The sequence below is a fragment of the Coregonus lavaretus genome (assembly GCF_964263955.1).
Source record: "Coregonus lavaretus genome assembly, chromosome: 27".
Classification (NCBI taxonomy): domain Eukaryota; kingdom Metazoa; phylum Chordata; class Actinopteri; order Salmoniformes; family Salmonidae; genus Coregonus; species Coregonus lavaretus.
In genome coordinates, this window is record NC_140014.1 from 41,778,772 (window position 1) to 41,798,771 (window position 20,000).

Sequence of the window (20,000 nt, forward strand, 5' to 3'; positions counted from 1 at the left end):
ATGATGCTTCGCCGGTGCCAGACAGATGATGAATCAACATCTACAGCTTGATCGTGTTCGTGATGTCATCATAAAACTAAAGGCCCTGTTCAAATACTGTAAAAATGCATCCTTCCTTGAAATACTGTTATCACCGACCTTACATGACTGGGTAGGGGAAAGGTTTGTCATGGAAGGAAGGAAGCACTAATATGACCCCTCTGTGGAAAGGTGAGACTCTCACGTCTGTTTTGCTGTATAATATACTTCCATTCATTATTTCAACTGGTACCAGGGGACCTTCAGACGAGGGTATATGGAGACTGTTTAGTGCCAAAAATAAGGGGTTAAATAAAATAAAATAAATGTATCCTGATCTTTCTTATATAACTCAGATATAGGACCGACACTTCAGAACAAACTTCCTTATGATTTTTTTTTTGGGGGGGACTATCTGTTGTTCCATGTAGTGAATGTGTTATTCAATGTGTTTGTATGGGCTAATAGCAGTAAGGACTATCTGTTGTTCCATGTAGTGAATGTGTTATTCAATGTGTTTGTATGGGCTAATAGCAGTAAGGCCGAATACAATTTTTCATCAAATCATTTTATTTATTTTTTTATACTTCAAGGGGTCTTAAAATTCAAAAATCCAATAGCAGCATGATCCTTGGTATGGCCTTCTTAAAACAATTCCATATAGCTTAGTAGAACCCCCCCCCCCCCCCCCCAGCAGCGTAGACAGGGCTTGGACTCTTATGGGTTTTAAATAGTACACTACTTTGGACCAATGCCATATGGGCCCTGGTCAAAAGTAGTGCACTATATAGGGAATAGGGTGCCATTTGGGACTCCCGTAGGACCTGAGTGTGAGCTCCTAGTTCCTAGAGTGGCTGGCCTGCCTTGTGTTGATGGCTCAGATCTAGGATCAGCTTCCCCTCACCCATCCCAGCCTTAACCATAAGTGGGAGAAATGCAAAACTGACCTAAGATCAGTGTCTAGGGGCAACTTCACCTTACGCTGTGCTGATGATGCATGAGGATATGGTTTGTTGTGATGGTTGGAGTGTTGTGTTCTGGCTCCCCCTACTGACTTGACTGTGTAATGTCTCAATGCCACTTCAACCTGACTTCTCTACTCCACAGTTGATAAAGTTCAGTTTGAACCTCCAATGAGGAAGGAAACAGAGGCTCGCACTGAAATGGTGAATATATTTAATATTACATCAACAATTTGTCTCTTATTTGAATTAATTTATAATCTAGTGTGAAATAATTTATGTTGGTCAGGAAGTGATTGTAAATTTCCCCAATGGCACCCTGTTCCCTCTATAGTGTACTACTTTTGACCAGAGCCCTGGAGTAGTGCACTATATATAGGGAATAGGGTGCCATTTGAGACGCAGGCCTTGTGGTAGTAACTAACTAATGTCTGGTTTGTTATTGCTGTGGTCTCTCCAGGACGTGACTAAAGAGAGTGACTTCCCCTCCCCCTGGAGCCCATTCGCAGAGGGAGGCATCACTGCCAGGTAAGAACCCATGGTAACCATCGTCATGGGAACGGCACTATTCCGTTCCAGGCTTCTGTTTTTTGCTGGTTGTGCTGGTCTGTCTCCTGTCTTTTATGGTCCAGTGGGAGTCTGGGACAACTGAACACCTTGGTTAGACCGTGGTTAAGCGAAAGTGTAATGCGTCCCGCCGCATTCCCAAAAGATGTCGCGTAGAGCTTACTTCATTTTTCAATTTAGCGTAAAATTAAGCAAGCTTTATTTGACATCGTTTTTTTCTTCGTGCAGACCCATTACATGTTTCCTTATCTAGACTCACTGACTGGGTTTACGCACCAGTCAAACTTTTTTGGGATAGCGCGATGGTCTTCTATTGATTACACCAGGGTTACACAGAATACTCTCTGTCAATAGTATACAACAACTCTGGAAATAATCTGCTCAAGCCAAAGCATTTTTTTGGGGTCACCTTATTCCAAACAATGTAAAAAAAAAAAAAAAAAAAAAAAAAATTCCAGTGTTAATTTAAACGACTAAAACCAGATATAAATTACACTATACAGTGCCTTCGGAAAGTATTCAGACCCCTTTGACTTTTTCCACATTTTGTTAATTTACAGCCTTATTCTAAAATGGATTAAATATGTATTTATTTTCACCAATCTATACACAATACCCCATAATGACAGAGCGAAAACAGTTTTTTTTTGTGAAAATGTTGCATATTTATTACAAATAAAAAAAAGTTTACATAATTATTCAGACCCTTTGCTATGAGACCCGAAATTGAGCTCAGGTGCATCCTGTTTCCATTGATCATCATTGATGTTTCTACAACTTGATTGGAGTCCACCTGTGGTAAATTCAATTGATTGGACATGATTTGGAAAGGCACACACCTGTCTATTTAAGGTCCCACAGTTGACAGAGCAAACACTAGCTGTGCAGCAACGCTCCCCATCCAACCTGACGGAGCTTGAGAGGATCTGCAGAGAAGAATGGGAGAAACTCCCAAATACAGGTGTGCCAAGCTTGTAGTGTCATACCCAAGAAGACTTGAGGCTGTAATCGCTGCCAAAGGTGCTTTAACAAAGTACTGAGCAAAGGGTCTGAATACTTATGTAAATGTGATATTTCCGTGTTTTGTTAAAAAAAAAAAAAAATTTAACCTGTTTTTGATTTGTCATTATGGGGTGTTGTGTGTAGATTGATGAGGGGGAAAAAACTATGTAATCAATTCTAGAATAACACTGAAATGTAACAAAATGTGGAAAAAGTCAAGGGGTCTGAATATTTTCAGAAGACACTGTATATACAAAGGTATGTGGACACCCCTTCTATTTCAGCCACACCCGTTGCTGACAGGGGTATAACATCTAGCACGCAGCCATGTAATCTCCATAGCCAAACATTGGCAGTAGAATGGCCTTACTGAAGAGCTCAGTGACTTTCAACGTGGCACCGTCATAGGATGCCACCTTTCCAACAAGTCAGTTCGTCATATTTCTGCCCTGCTAGAGCTGCCCCTGTCAACTGTAAGGGCTGTTATTGTGAAGTGGAAATGTCTAGGAGCAACAACGGCTCAGCCGCGAAGTGGTAGGCCACACAAGCTCACAGAACGGGACCACTGAGTGCGGAAGCACGTAGTGCGTAAAAATCGTCTGTCGTCGGTTGCAACACTCACTACCGAGTTCCAAACTGCCCCTGGAAGCAACGTCAGCACAATAACTGTTTGTCAGGAGATTCATGTAATGGGTTTCCATGGCCGTGCAGCCGTGCAGCCGCACACAAGCCTAAGATCACCATGCGCAATGCCAAGCGTCAGCTGGAGTGGTGTAAAGCTCACCGCCATTGGACGCTGGAGCAGTGCAAATGCGTTCTCTGGAGTGATGAATCATGCTTCACCATCTGGCAATCTGACAGACTAATCTGGGTTTGGGGGATGCCAAGGGAACGCTACCTGCCGCAATGCATAGTGCCAACTGTAAAGTTTGGTGGAGGAGGAATAATGGTCTGGGGCTGTTTTTCATGGTTCGTGCTCGACCCCTTAATTCCAGTGAAGGGAAATATTAACGCTACAGCATACAATGAAATTCTAGACGATTCTGTGCTTCCAACTTTGTTAGATTTAGAACTGGATTTGTTTTCAAATTATTTGTGGGTCTGTGTAATCTGAGGGAAGTGTGTGTCTCTAATATGGTCATACATTTGGCAGGAAGTTAGGAAATGCAGCTCAGTTTCCACCTCATTCTGTGGGCAGTGTGCACATAGCCTGTCTTCTCTTGAGAGCCAGGTCTGCCTACAGCGGACTTTCTCAATAGCAAGGCTATACTCACATAGTCAAAGATTTCCCCTCTCTCTCTCCCCCCCTTTCTCTCTCTTCCCCCCTCTCTCTCTCTCCCCCCCCTCCCCTCCTCTCTCTCTCTCTGTGTGTGTGTGTGTGTCCCCCCCCCCCCCCCCCACACACACAATCACAATACAATCAATGAGAATCACAATACACATCTTGATCAATCCCCTTCGTGGAGTTTTGTTGTGTAGATTGTTTTACTCACTTCTCCTTGTTGTGAGACTAACCTGTTCCATTCATCTCACTGTGTGGAGGTGCCACCCCTGTTCTGTTCTCAAAGCATAACCTACCTACCTACCTCTACCTCCCCACCCACCCACCCACTCCCTCCCTGTAGTCTGGTTTGTTGATCAGGTAGTATCTAGAAGTCAAAAACTATTGTCTCCCTTCCCCTCCCAATATCCCTCCACTCCATCCGTCCCTCCCTCCCCTCCCAATATCCCTCCACTCCATCCGTCCCTCCCTCCACTCCATCCGTCCCTCCCTCCCTCCCTCCCCTCCCAATATCCATCCAACCCTCCCTCCCCACCCTGTGGTATACCATGCCATGCCCATGACCCACTCCACCCTCCACTAACTGTTGTTGTGGCAGCCCAGCCAATGGGAAGAGGCAGCTGCTGTGGTCTGGTCTGGGTCTGGGTCTGAGTCTGGTCTGGTCTGGGTCTGGTCTGAGTCTGGGTCTGGGTCTGGTCTGGGTCTGGTCTGAGTCTGGTCTGAGTCTGGGTCTGGGTCTGGGTCTGGTCTGAGTCTGGTCTGGGTCTGGGTCTGGTCTGAGTCTGGTCTGAGTCTGGGTCTAGTCTGGTCTGGTCTGGGTCTGGGTCTAGTCTGGTCTGGTCTGGGTCTGGTCTGGCTGTGTGCAGTGCGGTGATGTGTGCCACCCTGCCATGCTCCGTTCATACCCATCCTCCTGCCCTCCTGCCATGCTCCGTTCATACCCATCCTCCTGCCCTCCTGCCATGCTCCGTTCATACCCATCCTCCTTCCCTCCTGCCATGCTCCGTTCATACCCATCCTCCTGCCCTCCTGCCATGCTCCGTTCATACCCATCCTCCTTCCCTCCTGCCATGCTCCGTTCATACCCATCCTCCTGCCCTCCTGCCATGCTCCGTTCATACCCATCCTCCTGCCCTCCTGCCATGCTCCGTTCATACCCATCCTCCTGCCCTCCTGCCATGCTCCGTTCATACCCATCCTCCTTCCCTCCTGCCATGCTCCGTTCATACCCATCCTCCTGCCCTCCTGCCATGCTCCGTTCATACCCATCCTCCTGCCCTCCTGCCATGCTCCGTTCATACCCATCCTCCTTCCCTCCTGCCATGCTCCGTTCATACCCATCCTCCTGCCCTCCTGCCATGCTCCGTTCATACCCATCCTCCTGCCCTCCTGCCATGCTCCGTTCATACCCATCCTCCTGCCCTCCTGCCATGCTCCGTTCATACCCATCCTCCTGCCCTCCTGCCATGCTCCGTTCATACCCATCCTCCTGCCCTCCTGCCATGCTCCGTTCATACCCATCCTCCTGCCCTCCTGCCATGCTCCGTTCATACCCATCCTCCTGCCCTCCTGCCATGTGTGCTGTTGACCCAGCCAATCAGAGGAGTTGATGGATGTGTGCTCCTAATGGAGGTAGACAGAGACAGGTGGGATAATCAGAAGGACAGATGGATGGACAGACATAGAGACTGTGAATGACTTGTGGATGGACAGACATAGAGACTGTGAATGACTTGTGGATGGACAGACAGAGACTGTGAATGACTTGTGGATGGACAGACATAGAGACTGTGAATGACTTGTGGATGGACAGACAGAGACTGTGAATGACTTGTGGATGGACAGACATAGAGACTGTGAATGACTTGTGGATGGACAGACAGAGACTGTGAATGACTTGTGGATGGACAGACATAGAGACTGTGAATGACTTGTGGATGGACAGACATAGAGACTGTGAATGACTTGTGGATGGACAGACATAGAGACTGTGAATGACTTGTGGATGGACAGACATAGAGACTGTGAATGACTTGTGGATGGACAGACATAGAGACTGTGAATGACTTGTGGATGGACAGACATAGAGACTGTGAATGACTTGTGGATGGACAGACATAGAGACTGTGAATGACTTGTGGATGGACAGACATAGAGACTGTGAATGACTTGTGGATGGACAGACATAGAGACTGTGAATGACTTGTGGATGGACAGACATAGAGACTGTGAATGACTTGTGGATGGACAGACATAGAGACTGTGAATGACTTGTGGATGGACAGACATAGAGACTGTGAATGACTTGTGGATGGACAGACATAGAGACTGTGAATGACTTGTGGATGGACAGACATAGAGACTGTGAATGACTTGTGGATGGACAGACATAGATACTGTGAATGACTTGTGGATGGACAGACATAGAGACTGTGAATGACTTGTGGATGGACAGACATAGAGACTGTGAATGACTTGTGGATGGACAGACATAGAGACTGTGAATGACTTGTGGATGGACAGACATAGAGACTGTGAATGACTTGTGAATGTAACTGCTGTACATGCTATAAGCCTTTGAGACAGACACAAACAGGATGTGGTGTTAATACCCTGGATTTAACAAGCTCAGACAGGGCTCTTAAATGAGTTGTAACCTCTAGCACTATTTCACCATGGCGACCGACAGCTACATCGTAAATAATTTGAACAGAAACAAGTGATCCCCTGCAGTGTTTTGTTTGAAATAGAATTGTTTGCCATGTACTAGAGTTTAGTTCAATATTTACTGAGAATTGTATGTATACGTCTTGCTTGAGAACCAGTAGTTTTCTGTTGCTTATTCCAACGCTCTGCCTGTATTACTATTGATTTACAAAACAAACAAATTAGCTGATCAATGTGTGTTTCTTTCTGCCACTGGCTACTGCTTTTGTGGTACATTTTCAGATGAATCATTGACCCCTGCCCTTTCCCCTGAATCATACAGTCCAGACTCTTATTCTCTCTGACCCCTGTTAGTGAACATTTCTCCTTTGCCAAGATAATCCATCCACCTGACAGGTGTGGCATATCAAGAAGCTGATTAAACAGCGTGATCATTACACAGGTGCACCTTGTTCTGGGGACAATAAAAGGCTACTGTAAAATGTGCAGTTTTGTCACACAACACAATGCCACAGATGTCTCAAGTTTTGAGGGAGCGTGCAATTGGCATGCTGACTGCAGGAATGTCCACCAGAGCATTTCTCTACCATAAGCCACCTCCAACTTCGTTTTAGAGAATTTGGCAGTACGTCCAACCGGCCTCACAACCGCAGACCACGTGTATGGCGTCTTGTGGGTGAGCGGTTTGCTGATGTCAACGTTGTGAACAGAGTGCCCCATGGTGGTGGTGGGGTTATGGTCTGGGCAGGCATAAGCTACAGACAACGAACACAATTGCATTTTATCGATGGCGTATTGAATGCACAAAAATACTGTGACGAGATCCTGAGGTCCATTGTGAGGCCCATTTTTTTCAAGGTATCTGTGACCAACAGATGCAAATCTTTATTCCCAGTCATGAGAAATCCATAGATTAGGGCCTAATGAATTTATTCCAGTTGACTGATTTCCTCATATGAACTGTAGCTCAGTAAAATCAATGAAATTGTTCCATGTTGCGTTTCTATTTTTGTTCAGTGCAGTTAACCCTGATGGTAACATTACGTCCCCTGACCACCCTGATGGTAACATTACGTCCCCTGACCACCCTGATGGTAACATTACGTCCCCTGACCACCCTGATGGTAACATTACGTCCCCTGACCACCCTGATGGTAACATTACGTCCCCTGACCACCCTGATGGTAACATTACATCCCCTGACCACCCTGATGGTAACATTACGTCCCCTGACCACCCTGATGGCCTGACCACCCTGATGGTAACATTACGTCCCCTGACCACCCTGATGGTAACATTACGTCCGCTGACCACCCTGATGGTAACATTACGTCCCCTGACCACCCTGATGGTAACATTACGTCCCCTGACCACCCTGATGGTAACATTACGTCCCCTGACCACCCTGATGGTAACATTACGTCCCCTGACCACCCTGATGGCCTGACCACCCTGATGGTAACATTACGTCCCCTGACCACCCTGATGGTAACATTACGTCCCCTGACCACCCTGATGGTAACATTACGTCCCCTGACCACCCTGATGGTAACATTACGTCCCCTGACCACCCTGATGGTAACATTACGTCCCCTGACCACCCTGATGGTAACATTACGTCCCCTGACCACCCTGATGGTAACATTACGTCCGCTGACCACCCTGATGGTAACATTACGTCCCCTGACCACCCTGATGGTAACATTACGTCCCCTGACCACCCTGATGGTAACATTACGTCCCCTGACTACCCTGATGGTAACATTACGTTCCCTGACCACCCTGATGGTAACATTACGTCCCCTGACCACCCTGATGGTAACATTACGTCCCCTGACCACCCTGATGGTAACATTACGTCCCCTGACCACCCTGATGGTAACATTACGTCCCCTGACCACCCTGTACCTGTCCTCTATGATCTCTCTGTTCTCTTCTCCTCTCTCTGATCTGTCCATTCTCTCTGTCTTCCCCCAGGGGACACATGGCCCATCTGGAGGACGCCTTTGAAGACGTGGAGCTGTAAGTGCTGCTTGCACACACACACACACACACACACACACACACACACACACACACACACACAAACAGTCTCACACACACAGTCTCACACACACAGTCTCACACACACACACACAGTCTCACACACACACACACACACACACACACAGTCTCACACACACAGTCTCACACACACACACACACACACACACACACACACACACAGACACACACACACACACACACACACAGTCTCACACACACACAGTCTCACACACACACACACACACACACACACACAGTCTCACACACACACAGTCTCACACACACACAGTCTCACACACACACAGTCTCACACACACACACACAGTCTCACACACACACACACACACACACACACACACACACAGTCTCACACACACACACACACACACACACACAGTCTCACACACACACACAGTCTCACACACACACACACACACACACACAGTCTCACACACACACACACACACACAGTCTCACACACACACACAGTCTCACACACACACACACACACACACACACACACAGTCTCACACACACACACACAAATATCCCCTGCCAGCTGCCTGACTGTTTGGTCTCTTCCCATTCTAGGTCGACCCTCAAGCAAGGAATCCCACCTCCTCTACCTCCAAAGGTAAAACCTAATATTCCTCCTCTACCTCCAGAGATAAAACCTAATATTCCTCCTCTACCTCCAGAGATAAAACCTAATATTCCTCCTCTACCTCCAGAGATTAAACCTTATTCACTGTATATACTTGGGTTTTCTGCATCAGTGTTTCCGCAGCCCAAAAATATGTAACATGAAAAAAGTGTTTTGCAGAGGCACACTTTGAAGTTCCTCTGCTCACAAAACGAGTCATGGATAGAAGATTCTGACAACCCCATAGTAGAATAGTTGATCTATTTACCTGGTTGGCTTGTTGTTGTGTGTTCTATGTGACATAAATATTCCTCTCGAGGCCCATTGAAGTCACGAGAGCCATAGGGAGGGACACATACATTGTGACAAGCAGTCAATACACAACAATTCTTGCAATTGCCGGGAAAACAGGAATTTTAATGGCCTTTGTTCGAAAGAGGGGGATCCCTGCTTTCCACTCCTACTTTATTTATTTCTCAACTGCTGGGTAATTTGGGGTAACACGCTACACTACCTCAAAATAATTTTTGGGGGAGTGACTTAAAAAATTGTGATCAGACTAATTATAATTTTGGCGTGCTCAAGAGTAGTGGCAACCAGGGAAAGTGTTGGGGTGAAATTGTTTTGACATTAAGTGGGTTCTGTGAGAAGTACAGGAAGGAGGAGTATTACCCCAAGTTACCCTAATGGGGTAGCTACATTATATTCACTGTGTTTATGCAAGTTTTTTGGGACATCAAATTCATCAATATGATACTAATTAGTTAAAAGATCACATTTGAAATCTGGCTAATGATTAGCCCAATAGGTTAAATGCAGATAGGCAACCTCATACCTCAGCCTATGTATTTATAGCCACTATGCTGCATCCGTTGGGCTACAGGTGATAATGCTTATTGCTAATAGCATACCTGGTAATATGGACCACGCATAGGCTATATGCATGGTCCAATATGTTAAAATAATTTACACAAATAATGTTATGTTAATGGACTAATTTCTGGAGGTGGAAATTATATTTTAGATGGTGTCAGCATAATTTTATTTTTTGTTCATTTTGGAGTAGAATGTCCTCTAAGAAAGTCACCAGAACTGATTTTCTCAGTTCTTCTATATAAAAGGACCCCCCCCCCCCCCGACCTTTTGCCCCCACTGCTGCACATTTTTCCAGAGGAAACACTGTTCTGCATATACCTGAGAAATAGGCGAGTACATAACCCCTTTCTTTCCTTCTTCTTCTCCTCTCTCGCTCCTCTTCCTCCTCCTCTCCTTCCTCTCCTCCTCCCCCTCTTCCTCTCCTCCTCTCCTCTTCCTCTCCTCTGTTCTCTTCTTCCTCTCCTCCTCCCCCACTCCCCCCTCTTCCTCTCCTCCTCCCCCTCTTCCTCTCCTCCTCCCCCTCTTCCTCTCCCTTCCTCTCCTCCTCTCCTCTTCCTCTCCTCTGTTCTCTTCTTCCTATCCTCCTCCCCCTCTTCCTCTCCTCCTCCCCCTCTTCCTCTCCTCCTCCCCCTCTTCCTCTCCCTTCCTCTCCTCCTCCCCCTCTTCCTCTCCTCTGTTCTCTTCTTCCTCTCCTCTGTTCTCTTCTTCCTCCCCCCTCTTCCTCTCCTCTTCCTCTCCTTCTCCTCCTCTCACGTTCAGCCTCACCTGAACAGTTTGTCAGATGAGCCAGGTGTGAGTGATGAGAGGTGTGCGACGGTGAGGAGGTTTCCAGGCTCAGAGAACAGTCCCGGTCCAGGCCTGTACCCCTGGAGACTGAGCACCCCAGAGCAGGGCAACAAGGTATGTGTTTATGTACTGTATATATTTTTCTATTACAATGTTTGACGATTCATGATATTCTGTGTGTTTTTAAATGACATTGTGAAGCTTAAAATGCTAAACAAATGCAATAATAAAGCTTTTGTAATTGTAAGGTGGATCACTCTGCTCCGCACTACCAGTCAGCCAGCGTCAGCAGCCCCGGCCGGCTAACTACGTCCACATCCTCAGACCCTGGTAAGGGCACACAGACACACACAGACTTTCGCACGCACGCCACGCCACGCGCACACAAGCGCACCCACACACACACACACAGACATGTGCACACACACACACACACACACACACACCTCACCATGTTCTCTTACAGTATGTCTGGGTCACTTGTTGAATTGATTGAGGATACGACTACACTCTCTAAATTAGAAAATATCGCTATCAGTTATTCAAACTACGTATTTGTCAGTAATTCAAATGTATTCAAAGGAAAGAAGGTGTATCTAACTGTGCTTGTGGTGTGGATATTTTGTAGTATTCACATGTAGTGGTTCAATGCCCTCAGAGAGAATACTATACGCTAGATATAACCCTCAGAGAGAATACTATACGCTAGAAATAACCCTCAGAGAGAATACTATACGCTAGATGTAACCCTCAGAGAGAATCCTATACGCTAGAAATAACCCTTAGAGAATCATATACGCTAGAAATAACCCTCAGAGAGAATCCTATATGCTAGATATAACCCTCAGAGAGTTATTTTTTATTTTAACCCCCTTTTTCTCCCCAATTTCGTGATTACGATCTTGTCTCATCTCGGCAACTCCCCAACGGGCTCGGGAGAGGCGAAGGTCGAGTCACGCGTCCTCCGAAACATGACCCGCCAAGCCGCACTTCTTAACACCCGCTTAACCCGGAAGCCAGCTGCACCAATGTGTCGGAGGAAAACACAGTTCAACTGACGACCGAAGTCAGCCTGCAGGCGCCCGGCCCGCAACACTGCGATGCAGTGCCTTAGACCGCTGCGCCACTCGGGAGTCCCACCCACAGAGAGTTTTATGCTAGAATATAGTCCCAGTCGGTATTAGATAGAACGTCGCGGCCCTGCCCCCCTGTGAGGAAAAACAACCTGTGGTTACATAGGTTACCCCATTGGCTCACAGAAAAAAACGTCACCTTTTTCAAACGCCATTCTCTTGTTTGTCTCCTTGTTTGTCAATTGCAAAACTACATTTAAGGAAAGTACAACATGTCTAAAGATGACTTTTCATCATTGCCTTCTCCCGAGCGTTCTCACTACTTAGAAAAATGTAATATTGTAAGGCTTCCTTCATGACGGTGTTAGCAGCCACGTGAATGAGTGCTAGCTACCAACCAACCGGAAACATTAAGCTAGCCAATACCAACAACACAAACAAACAGACTATACAGCTACAAGTAGTGAGTGGAGTTACAAACAAACTATACTAAACAAGTTAAATGTCTTAACTGTAATTAAATGTTTTCCACACACATACAGTGAGGGGGAAAAAGTATTTAATCCCCTGCTGATTTTGTAAGTTTGCCCACTGACAAAGACATGATCAGTCTATAATTTTAATGGTAGGTTTATTTGAACAGTGAGATATAAAATAACAACAACAAAAATCCAGAAAAAACGCATGTCAAAGATGTTATAAATTGATTTGCATTGATTTGCATTCTGGGAGCCAGAAAGATTTCTGGCTCCCAGGTGTCTTTTATAGAGGTAACTAGCTGCCTGTATAAAAGACACCTGTCCACAGAAGCAATCAATCAATCAGATTCCAAACTCTCCACCATGGCCAAGACCAAAGAGCTCTCCAAGGATGTCAGGGACAAGATTGTAGACCTACACAAGGCTGGAATGGGCTACAAGACCATCGCCAAGCAGCTTGGTGAGAAGGTGACAACAGTTGGTGCGATTATTCGCAAATGTTAGAAACACAAAAGAACTGTCAATCTCCCTCGGCCTGGGGCTCCATGCAAGATCTCACCTCGTGGAGTTGCAATGATCATGAGAACGGTGAGGAATCAGCCCAGAACTACACGGGAGGATCTTGTCAATGATCTCAAGGCAGCTGGGACCATAGTCACCAAGAAAACAATTGGTAACACACTACACCGTGAAGGACTGAAATCCTGCAGCGCCCGCAAGGTCCCCCTGCTCAAGAAAGCACATATACAGGCCCGTCTGAAATTTGCCAATGAACATCTGAATGATTCAGAGGAGAACTGAGTGAAAGTGTTGTGGTCAGATGAGACCAAAATCGAGCTCTTTGGCATCAACTCAACTCGCCGTGTTTGGAGGAGGAGGAATGCTGCCTATGACCCCAAGAACACCATCCCCACCGTCAAACATGGAGGTGGAAACATTATGCTTTGGGGGGACAGGGGGACAGGACAACTTCACCGCATCAAAGGGACGATGGACAGGGCCATGTACCGTCAAATCTTGGGTGAGAACCTCCTTCCCTCAGCCAGGGCATTGAAAATGGGTTGTGGATGAGTATTCCAGCATGACAATGACCCAAAACACACGGCCAAGGCAACAAAGGAGTGGCTCAAGAAGAAGCACATTAAGGTCCTGGAGTGGCCTAGCCAGTCTCCAGACCTTAATCCCATAGAAAATCTGTGGAGGGAGCTGAAGGTTCGAGTTGCCAAACGTCAGGCTCGAAACCTTAATGACTTGTAGAAGATCTGCAAAGAGGAGTGGGACAAAATCCCTCTTGAGATGTGTGCAAACCTGGTGGCCAACTACAAGAAACGTCTGACCTCTGGGATTGCCAACAAGGGTTTTGCCACCAAGTACTAAGTCATGTTTTGCAGAGGGGTCAAATACTTATTTCCCTCATTAAAAGGCAAATCAATTTATAACATTTTTGACATTTGTTTTTCTGGATTTATTTGTTGTTATTCTGTCTCTCACTGTTCAAATAAACCTACCATTAAAATTATAGACTGATCATGTCTTTGTCAGTGGGCAAACGTACAAAATCAGCAGGGGATCAAATACTGGAGCTACGTGTAGCCTGTCTGGACACCGGGTCCCCACATTTCCCACTTTACCACGCTGAATAGCCGGAAGTCACAGGGCTCTTCCCCCAGGCTCTATTTCCCTACGTGTGAGCATTGCGAACCGTAGGTCGGGATTTTTGACCTGGTTACATGTACATTGAACAACGCCGCAGCTTTTCGGCATGTTTTTATTTATTTCTAAATAACATAAAATCGACAACGAATTTGGCTCTTTTACAATGGGGGTCAATAGGAAAGAATGTTTGTTTTCCCCAATTTGTGGGCGTGGTCGAGGGGAATTCCTTACTATTACATGAATATCGACCCGGGAGTATAACCCTCAGAGAGAGTTCTATGCTAGATTATAAACTGGGTGGTTCGAGCCCAGAATGCTGATTGGCTGACAGCCGTGGTATATCAGACCGTAAACAACGGGTATGACGAAACAATTACTTTAACTGCTCTAATTACATTGGTAACCCGTTTATAATAGCAGTAAGGCACCTCAGGGGTTTGTGGTATATGGCCAATATATCACGGCTAAGGGCTGTATCCCTAAGAACAGCCCTTAGCCGTGGTATATTGGCCATATACCACACCCCCTCGAGCATTATTGCTTAAATATAACCCTCAAAGAGAGTTCTATGCTAGAATATAACCCCCAAAGAGAGTTCTATGCTAGAATATAACCCTCAAAGAGAGTTCTATGCTAGAATATAACCCCCAAAGAGAGTTCTATGCTAGAATATAACCCCCAAAGAGAGTTATATGCTAGAATATAACCCCCAAAGAGAGTTCTATGCTAGAATATAACCCCCAAAGAGAGTTCTATGCTAGAATATAACCCCCAAAGAGAGTTCTATGCTAGAATATAACCCCCAAAGAGAGTTCTATGCTAGAATATAACCCTCCACTCCCCCCCCCCCCCCCCCCCGCTTGCAATGATGATGATGATATGTGGTTGTTTTACCTACTTTAGTTCAACGCACTGATTGTAAGAATAAGAGCGTGAAATGCACCGATTGTGACTCTGGATAAGGACTAAAATGGAAATGTAACTTCTGTCTTTCACCAGATCCTGATGACTCTGATGGGAGTGCGAACGGGGACAGTCCCAATAATCCTCCCAGCCAACCACACAGGACGGAGAAGAAAGAATATCATGTGAGGACTTCTTCCACATTTTGTTACGTTACAGCCTCATTCTGAAATGGATTAAATTGTTGTTGTTTTTTTCCTAATCCATCTACACACAATACCCCATAATGACAAAGCAAAAAACAGGTTTTTAGACATTTTTGCAAATGTATTAAAAATAAGAAACTGATATCACATTTATGTAAGTATTCAGATCTATTCAGTACTTTGTTGAAGCACTTTTGGAAGCGATTACAGCCTCAAGTCTTCTAAGGTATGACGCTACAAGCTTGGCACACCTGTATTTGGGGAGTTTCTCCCATTCTTCTCTGCAGATCCTCTCAAGCTCTGTCAGGTTGGATGGGGAGCGTCGCTGCACAGCTATTTTCAGGTCTCTCCAGAGATGTTCGATCGGGTTCAAGTCCGGGCTCTGGCTGGGCCACTCAAGGACATTCAGAGACTTGTCCTGAAGCCACTCCTGCGTTGTCTTGGCTGTGTGCTTAGGGTCGTTGTCCTGTTGGAAGGTGAACCTTCGCCCCAGTCTGAGGTCCTGAGAGCTCTGGAGCAGGTTTTCATCAAGGATCTCTCTGTACTTTGCTCCATTCATCTTTCCCTCGATCCTGACTAGTCTCCTAGTCCCTGCCGCTGAAAAACATCCCCACAGCATGATGCTGCCACCACCATGCTTCACCGTAGGGATGGTGTCAGGTTTCCTCCAGACGTGACGCTTGGCATTCAGGCCAAAGAGTTCAATCTTGGTTTCATCAGACCAGAGAATCTTGTTTCTCATGGTCTGAGAGTAATTTGGGTGCCTTTTGGCAAACTCCAAGCGGGCTGTCATGTGCCTTTTACTGAGGAGTGGCTTCCGTCTGGCCACTCTACCATAAAGACCTGATTGGTGGAATGCTGCAGAGATGGTTGTCCTTCTGGAAGTTTCTCCCATATCCACAGAGGAACTCTGGAGCTCTGTCAGAGTGACCATCGGGTTCTTGGTCAGTTTGGCCGGGCGGCCAGCTCCAGGAAGAGTCTTGGTGGTTCCAAACTTCTTCCATTTAAGAATGATGGAGGCCACTGTGTTCTTGGGGACCTTCAATGCTGCACACATTTTTTGCTACCCTTCCCCAGATCTGTGCCTCGACACATTCCTGTCTCGGAGCTGCGCTTATGGACTGCCCTCTTCAATGGGTTTCAAGTCAGGAAACTGAGATGGCCATTAGAAAATATTGATTTTGTGGCAAATTAACAATTTCTTTTTAGATGTTAATGTGTGCTTGGGGTTATTGTCTTGCTGGAAGATCCACTTGCAGACCCGTTTCAGCCTCCTGGCAGATGCAACAAGGTTTTTGGCTAAAATGTCCTGGTACTGGGTAAAGTTCATGATACCGTTGACCATAACAAGCGTCCCAGGACCAGTGGAAGGAAAATAGCCCCGTAACATCAAAGATCCAGCACCATATTTGACAGTCGGTTTGGGGTTCTTTTCTGCTTATGCGTTCTCATTCCGACGCCAAACCCACCACTGGTGTGCTCGGCCAAAGAGGTCTATTTTTATGTCATCTGACCAAAGCACCAGTTACAATCCAAGTGTCAATGCCGTTTAGCAAACTACAGGCGTTTTTACATTTGTTGGATTGACATGAAAATAAAGCTCTTTGGCCGAGCACACCAGTGGTGGATTTGGCGTCGAAATGAGAATGCATAAGCAGAAAAGAACCCCAAACCGACTGTCAAATATGGTGCTGGATCTCGTTGAAAGGGAGAGAAGAGAATATGATAACATAATGACACTGAATCTGCATGCCAAATGGTACCCTATTCCCTATATAGTGCACTACTTTTGAACAGGGCTTATAGGGATCGGAATAGGGTGTCATTTGTGACGCAGACAATGAAAGGGTGCTTGAAGTCAACAGTCAATCGTATAGAAATGAAAAGGGCCCAGCGCTAGGCTTGGCAAACCGTCTCCCATCAACACAGTATGTAGTGTTTTACTTTGTGTGTCCTCCACTCCTCATCCAGTCTGATCTGTGGCTGTTTGTTTCTCCTCAGAAACCAGCTATCAACGGCCTGCCGCCCACACCTAAAGTCCTGGTGAGTGGCCCGTCTCCACGATTCTTGAAACTCCGTCCCAAATGGCACCCCCCATTCCCTTCATAGTGCACTACTTTTGACCAGGGTCATATGGGCCCTGGTCAAAAGTAGTGCACTAAATAGGGGAATGGGGGTGCCATTTGGGACGGTAACTGTATCTATCAGACTGTCTATTGTCCCTGTGTCCCTCCGCTGTCCCCCAGCAGGACACATTCCTGTTGGATCTGGAAGACTCTGTGATGCGTAAACAATATGATGAATGTATATATTGTTTGTGGTTAGACTGGACTGGGCTGATCCCGTGTAGCTCAGTTGGTAGAGCATGGCGCTTGCGACGCCAGGGTTGTGGGTTCGATTCCCACAGGGGGACCAGTATGGGAGAAATAAAATAAAAAAGTATGAACATGTATCACTACTGTAAGTCGCTCTGGGTAAGAGCGTCTGTTAAATGTAAATGAAACTGTCATAACACTGTCTGTGGACTGTCATAGTAACAGTGGACTCTGGACTGTCATAGTAACAGTGGACTCTGGACTGTCATAGTAACAGTGGACTCTGGACTGTCATAGTAACAGTGGACTCTGGACTGTCATAGTAACAGTGGACTCTGGACTGTCATAGTAACAGTGGACTCTGGACTGTCATAATAACAGTGGACTCTGGACTGTCATAATAACAGTGGACTCTGGACTGTCATAATAACAGTGGACTCTGGACTGTCATAGTAACAGTGGACTCTGGACTGTCTCTGAACTGTCATAGTAACAGTGGACTCTGGACTGTCATAACAGTGGACTCTGGATCCAACCGTGCTTGTGGTCATGCTCTAGTTTTTGTGGTCATGTGTGTGTATTGTGGTTATCCATCTCTCAAATTCACTTTAAAATACCCTGGCTGACATTTTAAACATGATCCATCTAAAGACGATACTTAAGCGGATAGTTCACAATTTTCTTTCTCCAAAATAAACATATTTAGTTTCCTTACCCTGGGAGCAGTCTGTGGACAAGGAGATATTGCAATCCAGGTTTTGGGTTTGGGTTTGTTTGCGCTCTCATTTGGTCTCTATATTCTATCTATAGATGGGAGCCTGTTTCTCCAAGGTGTTTGATGGCTGCCCACTGAAAATCAACTGTGCCACGTCATGGATACACCCTGATACCAAAGGTAACACAAAAACACACAAAAACACACACACAAACTACTGTACACACACACAACGTTCATCTATTCAATTTGTTTCTACTGTTTTTCAGACCAGTACCTTATATTTGGGACTGAGGATGGGATCTATACCCTCAACCTGAATGAGCTGCATGAAGCCACCATGGAGCAGGTAGGAACACATGGGGCTCTCTGGGATGACCAAGCCTTGGCTCAGTGATAACTGGGTCTCTCCAGGAGTAGGACTCAGGATCACTGCTTTCAAGCACTAATATAATGAGGCACTAATATAAATTCAAGCACTAATATAATATAATTTGTTTTTTGTTGTCATTTAGCAGACGCTCTTATCCAGAGCGACTTACAGGAGCAATTAGGGTGAAGTGCCTTGCTCAAGGGCACATCAACAGATTTTTTCACCTAGTCGGCTCGGGGAATAAAACCAGCGACCTTTCGGTTACTGGCACAACGCTCTTAACCACTAAGCTACCTGCCGCCCTGCTGTTGTCCTCTGTATCCATAAAGTAATGTATGTCTTCATTGTCTCATGTTCCCCCCCCCTCTAGCTGTTCCCCAGGAAGTGTACCTGGCTCTACATCATCAATAACAACCTGATGTCTCTGTCAGGTGAGTCCGTAGGCAGGGCATAACATTTACTTTTTTGGTCCACCAGCCACTGTAGCAGGTAGATTTAAAAATCTACCAGCCACTCAGCTTTTTACCAGATAAAATATTTTCCCCCACACTAAAATACGAAAAAAACGGATGAGCATGTTTTGTAATGTTTCTAAAACAATACATGTATTACTAGTAAGAAGTAACGTGGTATATTGTTTAATTTCATTTTTTGTGACCCGAGTCTTTTAACCAAAATGTCACAGAGGAGACAAAAAATGTTCACGCGGGGCGGGCGGTTACCGCGGTAACGCGGCTTGTCATGTTTGTGCCAGTGAGATTGAGTCTGACCAGTGGCGGCGTTGTCGTCTCTTCCCTGGCAGTTGAAACTCAAAACATTTGAAAAACAACCTAGCTTGTGAACAAAACTATGTAAATAGCCAAGAAACACGAGGACAAAGTTTCACTTCAGTACACTTTAGTTTGAAGTAATTTAGACCAACTTTTATGTGCCTGTGTTGCGGCGCGAAGTGCCATATGCTATATAGGATTCGTAGCTCTTTTGACTTTGTGCGATTAATTTACCAGCTATGAAACAAAATGGCAGAAATACTTTGAAAATTTGCGACTGCAGCATTTATTTAACTATAAATGTGATCATACTTGACTATTTTTTATTCACAAATGCAAGTGAAATTGCTCGCACTGTGGAGCCCTGACCACCCGCCAATGTGGCAGGTGAAATAGACATCAAATCTACCCGCAGGTGTTAATTGTAGGCCCTGTCAGTAAGACAGATACAGGTAACATATCTATTCTACAGCAGCCAGAAAGCTCTGGTAATCCACATCATATCTATTCTACAGCAGTCAGAAATAGAAGGTTGTTCAAAAGCTACTGGCGACAACTTCCATGAAGGGTATCGATAGTTTTGTGGTGAGTCATGAATGACTTTGAATGTCTTTATGGCCTGCAATTGTATGTAAAAGATACCCAGATTATATGGACGGCC

General features: G+C 45.7%; 1 protein-coding gene across 1 annotated transcript in view; it reads left to right on the top strand.

Annotated features, from left to right (window-relative positions):
• LOC311103021 (mitogen-activated protein kinase kinase kinase kinase 5-like) overlaps positions 1-20,000 on the top strand; it is a 91,320-nt gene that overhangs the window by 44,702 nt on the left and 26,618 nt on the right. Inside the window, exons 8-18 of the mRNA XM_084144514.1 lie at positions 1,110-1,184; positions 1,441-1,508; positions 8,476-8,520; positions 9,136-9,178; positions 10,823-10,963; positions 11,098-11,179; positions 15,057-15,145; positions 17,168-17,209; positions 18,292-18,376; positions 18,466-18,545; positions 18,940-19,000. Coding sequence (XP_084000640.1) covers positions 1,110-1,184; positions 1,441-1,508; positions 8,476-8,520; positions 9,136-9,178; positions 10,823-10,963; positions 11,098-11,179; positions 15,057-15,145; positions 17,168-17,209; positions 18,292-18,376; positions 18,466-18,545; positions 18,940-19,000 — 811 coding nt within the window. The remainder of the gene's footprint in view (positions 1-1,109; positions 1,185-1,440; positions 1,509-8,475; positions 8,521-9,135; positions 9,179-10,822; positions 10,964-11,097; positions 11,180-15,056; positions 15,146-17,167; positions 17,210-18,291; positions 18,377-18,465; positions 18,546-18,939; positions 19,001-20,000) is intronic.